Source organism: Mesocricetus auratus, unplaced genomic scaffold (genome assembly GCF_017639785.1).
Source record: "Mesocricetus auratus isolate SY011 unplaced genomic scaffold, BCM_Maur_2.0 Super-Scaffold_100008, whole genome shotgun sequence".
NCBI lineage: Eukaryota > Metazoa > Chordata > Mammalia > Rodentia > Cricetidae > Mesocricetus > Mesocricetus auratus.
The window spans coordinates 74,987,498-75,000,866 of NW_024429192.1; the positions used below are offsets into that span (position 1 = coordinate 74,987,498).

The 13,369-nt window shown below is 43.9% G+C and overlaps 1 protein-coding gene across 1 annotated transcript in view; it reads right to left on the reverse strand.

Moving 5' to 3' along the window:
- Nucleotides 1-2,962: 2,962 nt before the first annotated feature.
- The window catches only part of Pkp2 (plakophilin 2), a 71,772-nt gene continuing 61,365 nt past the window's right edge, over nucleotides 2,963-13,369 (reverse strand). The window contains exons 9-13 of the mRNA XM_005077497.4: nucleotides 12,645-12,818; nucleotides 10,478-10,631; nucleotides 8,671-8,860; nucleotides 6,750-6,837; nucleotides 2,963-3,514 (exon numbers count right to left, since the gene is read on the reverse strand). Coding sequence (XP_005077554.1) covers nucleotides 3,446-3,514; nucleotides 6,750-6,837; nucleotides 8,671-8,860; nucleotides 10,478-10,631; nucleotides 12,645-12,818 — 675 coding nt within the window. The 3' untranslated portion in view covers nucleotides 2,963-3,445. The remainder of the gene's footprint in view (nucleotides 3,515-6,749; nucleotides 6,838-8,670; nucleotides 8,861-10,477; nucleotides 10,632-12,644; nucleotides 12,819-13,369) is intronic.

A 13,369-nucleotide genomic window follows, 5' to 3' on the forward strand; every position in this document is an offset into this window, starting at 1 on the left:
AGCATGAGGACACTAGGGTGCCACCGAGTGTCTGCTGGTCTCACTGGCACAGCCTGGGACTGGAGTCTAGCCGCTGCTCCACAGTGTGACCTTTAAACACCATCAGTGATGACCCAATATGGCTGGATTCTCTAGTAGACTCTCCCAGTCTATGGACCTAGTGCTTCCAGGGACATGGGCACAGTCAGAGAACAACAGCCTTGTGTACAGGCCACTGGTCACAACTGATTCTCATGTATACAAGGTCCTCCGAATATGTGCTGACAAAGTAAAGTAGAGGCTGTTTGTAAACAGGGATGAGCAAGAGAAGAGGATCATGCTAGCTAATTTCTCCCAGACCCAGACCCTTTTAATGTATAAAGTCTAACAATAGTGAATGGTGTGTGTCTTTCAATTCTTATGTACTTTGGTCATGATAGGAAATTTTTCTTGGTAAAGAACTTAGTAAATAACTTTAGGCAATGCCACTTTCACTCATTTTGTATATAAAATAACAGAATGCTCTATTAACACCTTAAGATCAAGACACTAAAAGCAGAGAAATCCCCCACAAAACTTTTAACTTCTATAATTTATCTGGAGAAATAAATGAACCCTAAATGCTTATTGTCTGAACTTTGGTGGAGATAAAATTTTCAACCTGGGCTAAATGGCTAAACTGAAACTTCTAAAGTTAAACAGATTTTAAGTCCAACATAATACAGAATTAAATACACATTTAAATAGAAACGGGAATTTATTTTGTTTCTTTTTTCCCATCACAGTAGCTGAAGGATTATTTTCTTCTTTTACTTTTCTATGCCAATGATGCCAGACTTCAAAGGAACAATAAACAGCAGACTTGTAGTTGAGGGCTATGGGAAGGGCTTTAATTACTACCCAGGTAAAACTGTGTTTCCCACAGATGCACTTCCCCAGCCCAGAGGGCAACTGCTGAAGCCACAATAGCTTCCTGCTCCTTCTCTAGAGCTCCCTGGTCTTGAACCAGGGAAGACAGTAAGCTGCAGCAGCCCTCTGTCATACTGTCAAAGCTGGACAAAACTAACACTATAACTCACTCAAGCAAGCTGCTCCCAGAGCCCTTGTCTGGCCTCTGTGGCCCCTGGCTCCTCTTAGAACCTTGTTAAAGGACAAAACATTCTTATACCAATTCCAGTGGGCAGGAAAGTCCAGGTCACACTAACTTCACAGATCAGCACCCAATGGTGGCATTACACATAAATGGTTTCTTGAAGCAAAACCCCCATTTATACAATGCTTAGGAGAACACAGAATTTCAGAACCAATTCTTTATATGTAGCTGGGCTTTTTAAAAATTTTTTTATTTGAGAATTTCATATCATGCACCCCAATTACATTCATTTCCAAGACTTTCTATGTCCACTCTCCACCCTTGTAGCCTCCCCTTCCAAAAAAAAAAAAAAGAAAAAAAGAAAAAAGAAAAAGAAAAGAAAGAAAATAACAATAAAAACCCCTACTTTGCTCCTCCTCCTTACCCACCCCTCCATCATATATTTATTTGTCGTGGTAGTATTGGGAGCTACAGAGACAGCTTTACTTGCAACTGTTCATTGCAACAAGTCTGCTCTTGTTCAAGGCCTCTGGCTTCAGCTACACCCTCAATACTGGACCTCCACCGAGACTCCTCTTGGATATCCTGTTGCTACAGTCATGGAGATCCTGAGGTTATGGTTCCGCAGGACCAGGTCCTTCATGAGCTTCAGCAGGTCACAGATGGGTTGATGTTGGGGTGGGACTGGGCAGTAGCTGAGGTGGTCGGCCCAGACTTCCACAGGACCAGCTCTCCTATGAGTGGCAGGGCCAGCGAGAGGCAGGACCAGCTCAGCAAAGCCCTTGGAGGTCAATATGGCTTTTGGTGGCCATCCAGACCATGTGTTAGGATAATGTGACACGGGTTGGGACCGTAGGTAGCAGGGCCAAGGTCCTGTGATGGATCGAGTGGATCAGTGTCCCGGGGCAGGTGATGGACAACAGCGGGCAGATGGGGAAACAGGGACCTGTAGACGTCACTCATATTGAAAGTTTTTGTTGAGACAGAGACACAGAGGCAGTGAGAGGACAGAAGAGAAGTGTGTGTGAGAGAGGTGGGGGGGGGGAGTGCTGTCTGCCCCAGGAGAACAGCAGGAAAGAGAGAGAGCATAAGTTAGCGGGGGGGTAGGGGGGCCGGGCTGGGGCGGGGGTGTCTCTTTCTTTAAAGGCATTCTTTGCACCTGCGTGCAGACTAGTACTCATGGAACCCTGGGCTGACCAGGATCTTGCCTGAGTGCATTCTGCCACGGGCAGGGGCAGGCCAGCATAATGCCTGAATCCTTACACCATGGGCATCCATGTGACCTTTGGTGGTAACAGAGGCCACAGATACCACAGACTCCTGGCTTCGATATCCTCCCCGGCAGCACAGGCCCGGGCTTCACTTGGCCTCAGGTGGCAGCGCAGGCCACGCACATCTGCCTGTTCCTCACCACCGCAGTGTCTCCAGTTCTGCCTCCTCAGCGCACGAACCGCTCCGGCGCTAATCTTTCTCTCCCATTTCTCTACCACGTATTCACCGCTCATCTTAGTGGTGCCTGGTGGGCGGGCCTCTAGAGCCAGACGTTTTAAGTTTGCTACGCTGCTTCTCAGTTTCCTTGTCTTATTGCCATGAAGCTCTGTAATCTACATTTCTTTTCTTTCTTTTTTGTTTTTTGTTTTGTTTGTTTGTTTGTTTGTTTTTCGAGACAGGGTTTCTCTGTTTTGTTTTGGAGGCTGTCCTTGAACTCCCTCTGTAGACCAGGCTGGCTTCGGACTCAGAGATCCGCCTGCCTCTGTCTCTCGAGCACTGGGATTAAAGGCGTGTACCACCAACGCCCGGTGTAATCAACACTTCTTACGTTCATGTAGCGGAAGAAAGATAAAGCAAAGCAAAGCAACCCAAGAGGGTTAAGAACATCACAGATTAAACTATATGCCATCAAAGCTTTATTCTTGTCATCTCTGTTCTGTTCAGTGTTGGTGAACATACGCTGGGGTCCAATAATGAAGTAACATGCAGATGAGTGACAAGAATAAAAACCAGACAAGGGAGATAGAAATGTCAATCACACGTTCAAAGTCAGTCATACAGTTTCTTCAGGTATTCTTGGATGCTCACTCACATGAATTCACATACACTGTAAGCATGGATAATGCTACCCATTATCTCTACAGGATAAAACAGATTCATTCCATAGCCACTACTGTGGCAACCCTGCAAAAGTCTTCAGGATGCCTAACAAAATTATATCCTCATCATTCATTTTCTAATTTGGGGGACGGAAATAGAAAAGAACATAAACAAAGCATGCTTTTTGAGGTTTCTTGGGTCGGTTAGTAGAAAAATAGGTGTTTCTCTGGGGAGTTTGCTGTAGTGGAGACTGGGAAGCTGAAGTTTCTGAGATTCACTTCATCAGTCTTTAAGGGAGTGGTAGGCTTTGGCGGTGCGGCTGTTGACAAAGTCTGTCTTCTTAAACTGAGCCTGTGGAAGAAGCAGACAAAAACGCTACTAAGTCCTCACATAAATGTGGAAAGGTCTCATCCTTCATCAGTCGAAGAGCATTTAAGTTGGTTCCATCCCTGACTTTGGTGAATTAAGTACAATGAACATGGCTGAGCATGTGTCTGTGAGGCAGGATGCTAAGTCCTTAAGGCTTGACAAGGAGTGGTATAGCTGGTCATAAGGTAGGTTTCTTAGCTTTCTGAGGATTTTCCACACTGATTTCCAGAGTGCCTGCCAGTGCAATCCCAGCAGTGAATGAGGGTACCACTTTCCCAACAATCCTTGCCAGCTTTTTTGTTTTGTTTTGTTTTTTTGATACAGGGTTTCTCTGTATTGTTTTGGAGGCTGTCCTGGAACTCACTCTGTGGACCAGGCTGGCCTCGAGCTCACAGAGATCCGCCTGCCTCTGCCTCCCGAGTGCTGGGATTTGTTGTCATTTGTACTTTTGATTTTAGCCATTCTGATTAGGGCAAGTGGGAATCTCAAAGTAGTTTTAATTTCCATTTAATTAGCATTTTTTCAATTGCTAAGGCTGTTGGAATTTTTTGTTTGTTTGTTTTTTGTTTTTCTTTTCTTTTCTTTTTTTTTTTTTTGGTTTTCTCTGTGGCTTTGGAGGCTGTCTTGGAACTAGCTCTTGTAGACCAGGCTGGCCTCGAACTCACAGAGATCCGCCTGCCTCTGCCTCCCGAGTGCTGGGATTAAAGGCGTACGCCACCAACGCCCGGCCTTGTTTTTTGTTTTTCGAGACAGGGTTTCTCTGTATTATTTTGGAGGCTGTCCTGGAACTCACTCTGTAGACCAGGCTGGCCTCGAACTCACAGAGATTCGTCTGCCTCTGCCTCCCAAGTGCTGGGATTAAAGGCGTGCACCACCAATGCCCAGCTTGTTGGAATATTTTTTGAACCTAGATGCCCTTCAATTGATGAGGGAATAAGAATGAAGTTCATGTATACAGTGGAATTCTATTCATCTGTAAAGAAAAAATGAAGTCATAAAATTTGTAGGTAAATAGATGAAACTAAAACATATTATACTGAATGAGGTGCTCAGGACCCTAAAAACAAGTCACATTCCTCTGTTACTTTGTGGCTCCCAGCTTTTAATCTTCAGATGTACAAAAATAACCTGGAGTGCCTGCAAATCTGGAAAGCCAAGAGAGACCAAAGTAGTGCCAGGGAGTGAGGGGAAGGTGGAGGAGGGGAGAGAAGGAAAGGTGGGGGAGGGGAGTGAGGGAAAGATGGGGGGAGTGGGGGGAGGTGGGGGAGGGGAGGAGGAGTGAGGGAGGGGGGAGAGGGAGTGAGGGAAGTTCTTGAGCAGTGACACAGGTGACATGAAGGAGGAAATGGCACTTTAACCAGAAAGGGGAAGGCAATGCAGAGGAAAAGTGAGGGAGGGAGGATAAATAACACTAAGGATGCTTGAAGAGACATAAGAAGTCATAGTTTCCTAAAATTACCCGTGATATATATGATATACATAGATACACAGCTTAAAGAAGTTCTGCCACTTGGGGTGATAATGCCCCCAGCAAAACCCCTGGTATCAGACACGAGAAAGCTCTTCTTGCTTTGTTGGTCAAAGGAGCCCAAGAGACTCCCAAAGCAATATCAGCCATTACTGTCTCGTGGGGTTGCCTTCAGCATTTGGGACACAGGACTTGGAGGAACTGAGCTGGAACTGACTGGGAAGCGCCCTTCCTAAGGAATGGCTCTCATGTGTAGGAAGGTGCTATGTAAGTTGCCAAGAGAGAGGAGCAGTCAGTACTTCTGAAGTGACCTGCCTCCCGTTTTAGCAGCCCTGACAGGCTAACATGTGTTCATCTGACCTTGCTGCTCCCGTCCTGGTCACTAGGAGGCCAGATGCCCTCCTTGTGGCAAGGAACCAATCAGAAGTTAGCTGGGGGGCTGTGCTTTACAGCTCTGGGTGTGCTTTAAGGCCAAGTGCACAACAGTGACTTGAAGAGCATAGCAACCGCCCTGGGAGGGCCTATGGGCCATAACAACCAGTTGACCAATCAGCACAGGGCAGGTCGTCCAAGCTTGGAAGTGCACCAAACCTGAGACTGTTGCATGCCCCTAGACACTCCCCTTACGCTGCCCTATAAGACCCCTGCCTCATGATTTCTTGGGGTCTTTCTCCAGCCATCCGCTGCGGTCAATGAATGAAAGGCCAGAACTAATGGGGTTAGCTCGTTAAACAAGTACAATAAAAGACTCTGCGTTTGCATCAAAATGGGCCTCTTGGTGATTTTGGGGCTCAGAATTTGGGCACAACACTTCTACCCAGAAGTAAAGCCTGCGTGCCACAGCAATGACGGGTTTCGCAAGATAGCCACAACACTGCAAAAGTGGCACTTATAATTCGGAGATAATCAATAACGGTTTAACTGGGCTTAAAGATCACTCGATAGGACTGACATCATATCTGGCATTGTAAACCCTGGAGAGGTCTTTTCCCCCAGAGGAGAACCGACTACTGCCAGATACTAAACCAATATAATTTCTAACGATTCTAAGTACATTTCCTTACAGCCACAGAGAAGTGTAGCTATCACTCCTCATTGAAGCTTCCTTTTGCAACATACAGAGACTATTACAGAATTCTACAGAGAGCAAAATGCAGAGAATAAGGAACTGTGGAGTGCCTAACCACAACTGGTAAATTTGCAGTGCAACCCCTATATCTAAGGCTCAGAAGAAGGGACAGGAAGGCTTTAAGAGCCAAAGGTCTACAACATCTGTTGATATAGTGTCCCCTAGACATGGCTGGGAAAATGGATCCATGGACTTTCAATAATAGGACTGAACAATACCACAAAATGGCACCACCAGTTGATGTGCCAATGTGGACAGGGGAAATCCCCTCTCTTAGACGAAGAGCTACAGGTCAAGGGCCACCAAGAACAAGAATCAATTGCTCCCAGGGATGAATTCCTACATTGGTTGTCTAAACACATGTGGTCACTCTTGGATTCAAGCAAAGCTTAACTCAGTAGGTTACATGTGTGCATATATATATATATCAATAATACTTAGGAGAACCTGAATTTGGGAGGGCCAATGCAGTGCCCATGTATGAAATTTTGAAAAACCAAATCAAAACAAAAACAGTAAAACTATTTAAATACAAAGAAGAAGAAGAAGAAAGCGCAGTTATTTGGTGGTTTCTGATGAGGACCAGGCCAAGTGTCACATTTTATCTGGCCAGCTCTTACCTTCTTGTAGGCGTTATGGAGCTCTGTGTGTGCCCACATCGAGTACAGGAGGACAGAAGCGGCTTTGCTGGCCTTGTTGGGGGCATAGCTGAAAAGAGAGGTGCTTGTGGGTCAGTGAGAACGTGGAGCTCTGGCCATCCCCTCGCATTCCTCTACTGTGGCTTCAACAGTTGCCACTTGTCACACACAGAGGACGAGCTTTGAAAGCCAGAGTTCACTTTTTAAGGAGCTGCTTTATAAATCATAAGATTAATGCTAGTAAATAGTGATCGATGGAGAAAAATCCAGGGTATTTATACATGTTTTAAATCTTTTTTAAAACATAACTTATTTAACTTTATTTTATGTGCATTGGTGTGAAGGTGTCAGATCTGCTGGAACTGGAGTTTCAGACAGTTGTGAGCTGTGTGTGGGTGCTGGGAATTGAACCCAGGTCCTCTGGAAGAGCAGCCAGTGCTCTTAACCGCTAAGCCATCTCTCCAACCCCCATGTTTTAAATCTTTTAATTTATGTATAGAGCCTTTACATTTGTATATTATGGTATATATCTACAGATCCCAATGCAGAAAAACAAGTGAAAACATGTATGACTCTGAAACTAAAGGACCTCACCAATGTAGGGGCAAACCAATTTTTTTTTCAAGTTAATAAAATACACTCTTTTGGCAGTACTTGTTAAATAGTTTTAAACGCATTGTTTTTAGCAGAGAATTTACTGTCACAATCCAGTTCCCTACTGCATTTGTCACAGCACTGGCTTTTGATGTCCCAGTTCTAAATGTGTCCTAAACGTCCCACTTCTGGCTCTTTCTTTTTAGATTCATTGTCTTCTACTGCCTACTAACACATGGCTGTATTTTCTTTCTCAAACAAAGAATGTGGATTTATTTGCCTTGGCACAAAGGTCTATTAACATGCAATCAAGATTACAGAAAGCAAAACTACAATGCATAAAAATGTTGAGCTCCCTCTCAGCTTTCTCTTCCACAATGGAAGCTTTGTGGGAAGAAGAGAGACATTAGCCTCCTACAGTGTTCTTAGTATCCTAGGGACATTCACTTGGAGGAAGTAAAGTCATTAAATTATAGGTCTCTCTCTCTCTCTCTTTTTTAAAGATTTATTTATTATGTATATAGTATTCTCTCTGCATATATGCCTGCAAGCCAGAAGAGGGCATCAGATCTCATTATAGATGGTCATAAGCCATCATGTGGTTGCTGGGAATTGAACTCAGAACCTCTGAAAGAGCAGCCAGTGCTCTTAGCCTCTGAGCCGTCTCTCCAGACCCCCAAATTATAGGTCTTTTTTTTTTTTTTTTGGTTTTTCGAGACAGGGTTTCTCTGTGGCTTTGGAGGCTGTCCTGGAACTCGCTTGGTAGTCCAGGCTGGTCTCGAACTTACAGAGATCCGCCTGCCTCTGCCTCCCGAGTGCTGGGATTAAAGGTGTGTGCCACCAACGGCTGGCAATTATAGGTCTCTTATATTCAAAACTCTGTAAAGTTCTTTAATGACAAGGGTTTTATATTCATAATATCTATCTTTAAGTTTTTTGACACTTGATTTTTCTTTTTTAAGATATAATATGGTAGAATCCCATTTTACCTATAGGCTACTGTTCTTAAATCACAACCATTGCTCTGGGAAGCTAATTAGTCAGATGAGTAAATACCAGAATTCACAAGTAAGAAAACAATGGTGTGTGACTTGGTTTTCTAGAAGAGAATGGATGGCTGTGTAGCTTGGTTAACTCAGTTATTTCCTTGTCCACCACCAAGAACTAAAGGAGATACAGCCCAGATCTGTGATGCTGCTTGTGGCCTTGTTGCTCATAGGACTTTGTGAAAGGTAACTGCAGTTAGGGCATTCATACAGTCATGTGGAGGGAAATGCAGACACCAATGGGCAGGTACTAGGAGCCTTACCCTTCCCCTATGCTGATGGTCATAATTTTCTGCAGGCCTCCAGTGTTCAGAAGGTCCCGTGCATTCTGGTAACTATTCTGCATTAAATTGTTCAATGTATAGCAAGCAGAAGCTGTAGTTTCAATGAGAAGGTCAGTACTTGGGACTGTGTCAGGAATTATGGAAACCAAATCCGGTAGAGTTTCTTTGGCTACAAATTGAAAGAAAAACAATGCTTGGTTAGAAAGATTTTTCTTTGGGGAGGACGTGTGTGTGTGTGAATGTATATGCTACACATACAGGAGTGTTAGGTGTGTGTGCCTCCTGCACATCACATGAAAGTCAAACAGGGTATCAGCTGACTTCCCTATTCTCTTTCAGCCTATTGCTTTGAGATGGGGTCTCTGACTGAACCACAGCCTGGTTTGGGGGGCACTGGCTAGCCAGTGAGCTCTTGGGATCTGTCTCTCCCACCTCCAAGTGCTGGGGTGACATATGCATAGAAAAATGCCCAGTTTCTATAATCAAATCTGAAAATGTTTCCAAAGAGAATGCCCTGCTCTGAGTGTATAGAGAACCTAATGCCCGCTTTGAGTGTACTGAGAACCTAATGTTCACTCTGAATGTACTGAAAATCCTTCCACAGAATTTTAAAATTTCATACTCTTCAATCCAGAAATTCCATTTCTGGCAATATAGACATCACCTTAAAAATGGAAAAAGATTTTCACAAAGATATTTTGGGTAGAGTTATATATAAGTTAAATAAAAAAACCCACAAAAGCCTAACTATCCTGAAAGAATATGTTTAATTAACTAAAATACACTGAAAAAAAAATCAACTTCTGATTCAGTTAAAGGAAGGGGAACTCAGATGCCAGGAGAACCCACAACAGAATCTCTGAATATCCTGACTCTGCAGGGCACACAGGCTACCTCCAGTCTCTGACAAATGTCTCTAACTTACAATAACACTATCTTCCTCCACAGGCTGTCCTGAGTGAGCTCAGGAGTTTAAGCACATTAATTTTGGCCACACACTTTAAGTTCTTGAGAGATACGTTATTATCAGAAGGTTAAAGCACAGACTAAAAGACCTTGGGAACATGAGTATGTCTTTCACAACTTATGTGGACAACATGGAAATAATTCTGAAACAACTAACAGGAAGGGCCCAGGCACCCACTGAGAGCTGGGTCACATCCTTTTCATCATTACACCAGGAAAGCCCTTCTACAGATGAAGGTTAAGGAAACTCGGACAGTCAAGGCTAAGGGAGCAGCAATTAAAGGAGTTCTCTATCGTATGTAGTTGTCTTAGGAGATACACGAAACACTAAACTACATTCCCAAAATATATGGGAAGGCATCTATCTAAACCCACATCCACAATATATTCTCTCTCTCTAGATGAATAATGAAATAAATGAAAATCTACCTAGCTAGAAATCTCATTAAAAACATGTATTGAAATGGATTTTTACTTATTATTGGTTATTAAAGCTCAGAATCAACATGGATCCAATAGCTTAAATTACATGTTGAAGATAAAGCAAATTTGCAATGTAGATGAGACAGACCCACTGAATGGAACAGCCAATGGGTGAGAGGTGCCACCCAGTTTGAGTGTCTTACTAATTATTAATGAGGTTCAAGATTTTTCTTCTGCAAGTAATCAAAGCAAACAAACAGAAGGCTAGCAGTTAGGACAATCCAATGGCAGTGAGGGAAGGAACTTCCCCTCACCTGTGGAGCGAAGAGGCCTGCTCATCATCGACTCTCCTGCTGTATGTTCAGTAGGCACCTATGACACTAGGCCCTCAACTCACCAATTTCATTCTGCAGAGAAAGATTCCGTGACAAATTCCTCAGCAGGGAGACGGCAGTCTTTTTTACACTGGGATCTCCCACGTGCAACATCTTTCGGGTGTGCTGAAGACCATTTTCCTTCTGGACAACCATTCGAGCTACTGATGTGGGCATCTGTCGTGAGACACATCCTGTCAATGCTACACATTTGGTATCAGAGAAATAAGTCCTTTGTAGATTCCAGAGGTCGAGGGACAGTAAAAGCTAGAACTCTAATGAAAGCAGTTTACATACATTTTCTTTAAATTCTTTTAGATTTTCAACATACTTGCTGAATAAAAATATTTTTCCGGCTGGGCAGTGGTAGCACAGGCCTTTAATCCTGGAGGAGGAGGCAGGAGGATCTCTGAGTTTGAGGTCAGACTGATCTACAAAGTGAGTTCCAGGACAGTCAGGGCTACACAGAGAAACCCTGTCTCGAAAAACCAAAATAAATAAATAAACAAACACTTCATTACTTTTTTGCATCTCTGTTTATAAGTAAATAGGGTGGGACTTTACTCTGTACTACACTTTGAAGCTTGCGGAAGACAGAGGAGGACATCAGGCGTCATCTATTGTCTTCCACTTTATCCCTTTGAGCCAGGGTTTCAGGGAACCAGAATACTGGTGTTTCTGCTAGGCTGGCTGTAAGCTCTTGGGATCCACATGTCTCCATTATTCCAAGGTGGCCATGCTGCTTTCTCTGGTTGTGCCTTTAACGGCTGAGCCATCTCTCCAGCCCAGCTATGTTGGTTTTTTTGTGGGTGTAGGGCAGTCAAACTGAGGTCCTTGTGTGGTCAAATCCAACCAAACCCACAAAGATGAGCTTATATTAGAAGAAGAGTTCAAGAAGATAGAAAAAACAGTGTCCAATTAAGTTGCTATTACTCAAATCTTGATTTCAAAAGTTCAGTACAAGAGCACTGGGAGATACCCAGTGGCCACAAGTACTCACGACCACAGGGACCTCAGTGAAGACACTTACATTAGGAATAAAGACATTTTCTCAAAAGTTTCTGTTCCCTCCAAGAGTGTGCTTATGTATGGGGATATATAACTGAAGATTGGTTATGTCATGAACTATCTTGGCGTGATTAGTTTCTGATCAAAGTATATATAAGCTTAGTTCTAATAATGATTTAAAACAGAATATGGAAACACATAACGGACACACAATACATGGCACAGACAATTACCTTCTGCCATATGCTTTGACTTTGGCGATAAAAAGTAAGTCACTAGAAAGAGAACGAGCTCTGCCCTGTGGGTGGGTTCCCAAGACACAGATGTGTAGATGCCCTTTCAAACCCCATGCTCCTGGAGACACAACTGCTTTTACCCACGAAGAATGCACTATTTCTTTTGGTGTGAACACTGACTTTCTGCAAGGGAATTTTCTTTTACAAGTAGAGCAAGAGGCAAGTGATCCCTGCCAGTGCAAACCTGTACCCTGGGCACTGTACCCAGACCAGGTCAACTAACATTACCGTCTCCTCCCAGAGCCCTGTTGAGATACAAATCAGGCCAGTGAGACACCTTTGCTGAGTTCTTTTTTGATTTTTCATGACAGGGTTTCTCTGTGCACCCCTGGCTGTCCTGGAACTCGCTCTTTAGACCAGGCTGGTGTCAAACTCACAGAGATCCACCTGCCTCTGTCTCCCAAGTGCTGGGATTAAAAGTGTGCGCCACCAACGCCCAGGCCTTCTCTGAGTTCTTAATGGCATTACTTGCGGGGACACCAGGGTAGTAAGATGTAAGCCTGGGGTCATTCCTAGCTGTCTTCATTACTATGTGCACGTAGAACCCAGAGACGTTCAAGACTAATTAATCATAAAGGAACAGACCTACCCCAGAGCTCTGAGTTCCAGATATGAGAAGTACCTTCCTTTCCCTCTGCATGTTTCTTGACTAGCTTGAGGCAGGGTTCTGAGGACTGTAATGGAAGAGCCAATGTGTTGTTTTTGTAATTGTAGTGTGATGCAGCTTTACAGAAACCGCAGCTGAAATCCTGGTGGTTTCTGAGAACTGTCTTGGCTGGAATGAGGAAACCTTTGCTCCCACCTGACTGCTTCACCTCTGCACCTAAGGTCACTCTGTCTACAATGCCCTCAGGTTGAGAAGTAGAAAAGCTGGCACGAGACTCACCGGGCCACCTCCTGCTGTGAGATTCTGGAGAGCTCCTAAGGATGCCTCTTGAGTATAGTTTCGGGCACTCTTGGCAATTAAGGACAAATACATCCTTATCACGATGGAATGCCACAGCCACTCTATGCCCCGGGGGCTGCTCTTCTCCTCCGGCATTGGCATCTCTTGGTATTGCTAAGCACACACAGAGTAAATGCGCTTCAGCTGATGCCTACAACTCCGTACCCACACCCAGACCAGAAACACTGTCTAGAAAGATTAGCAAATCAGAAAACCAGTATATACGCTTTTCAATTACTTAACGTTCAGCTCACAGCAATGACTTCTTTCAAAACTCACTCTCTCCAACTTTACACTTCACAGTAATTAAACACAGGTCCTAAAATGGTTTCCAGCTGCATTTAACCATCGCTTTGAAGAAAAAAGGTTTGTTCCCTCAAGGGCTTATACAACTGTTTGAGAGAGTATCGAGGCTCTAAATTTGCCAGCCATTTTCCAAATGTAAAATGACCAGAACACGAAGGATACAGTAGTTCCCATTCTCTTCACTTCTGAAAGAGATATGCCATCTTTTCTAGGAAGTTTGCTTTTAATGTGTTCACAGTTTGTTTTTAGGCTACACAATGAAAACACCACGGCTTCTAGTGGTGTTTCAGCAGTGATTGTATTTCAGCCCACAAAGGACACAGGCAGCATGGTTTAATAGCTAACAACAAATCAGCAGC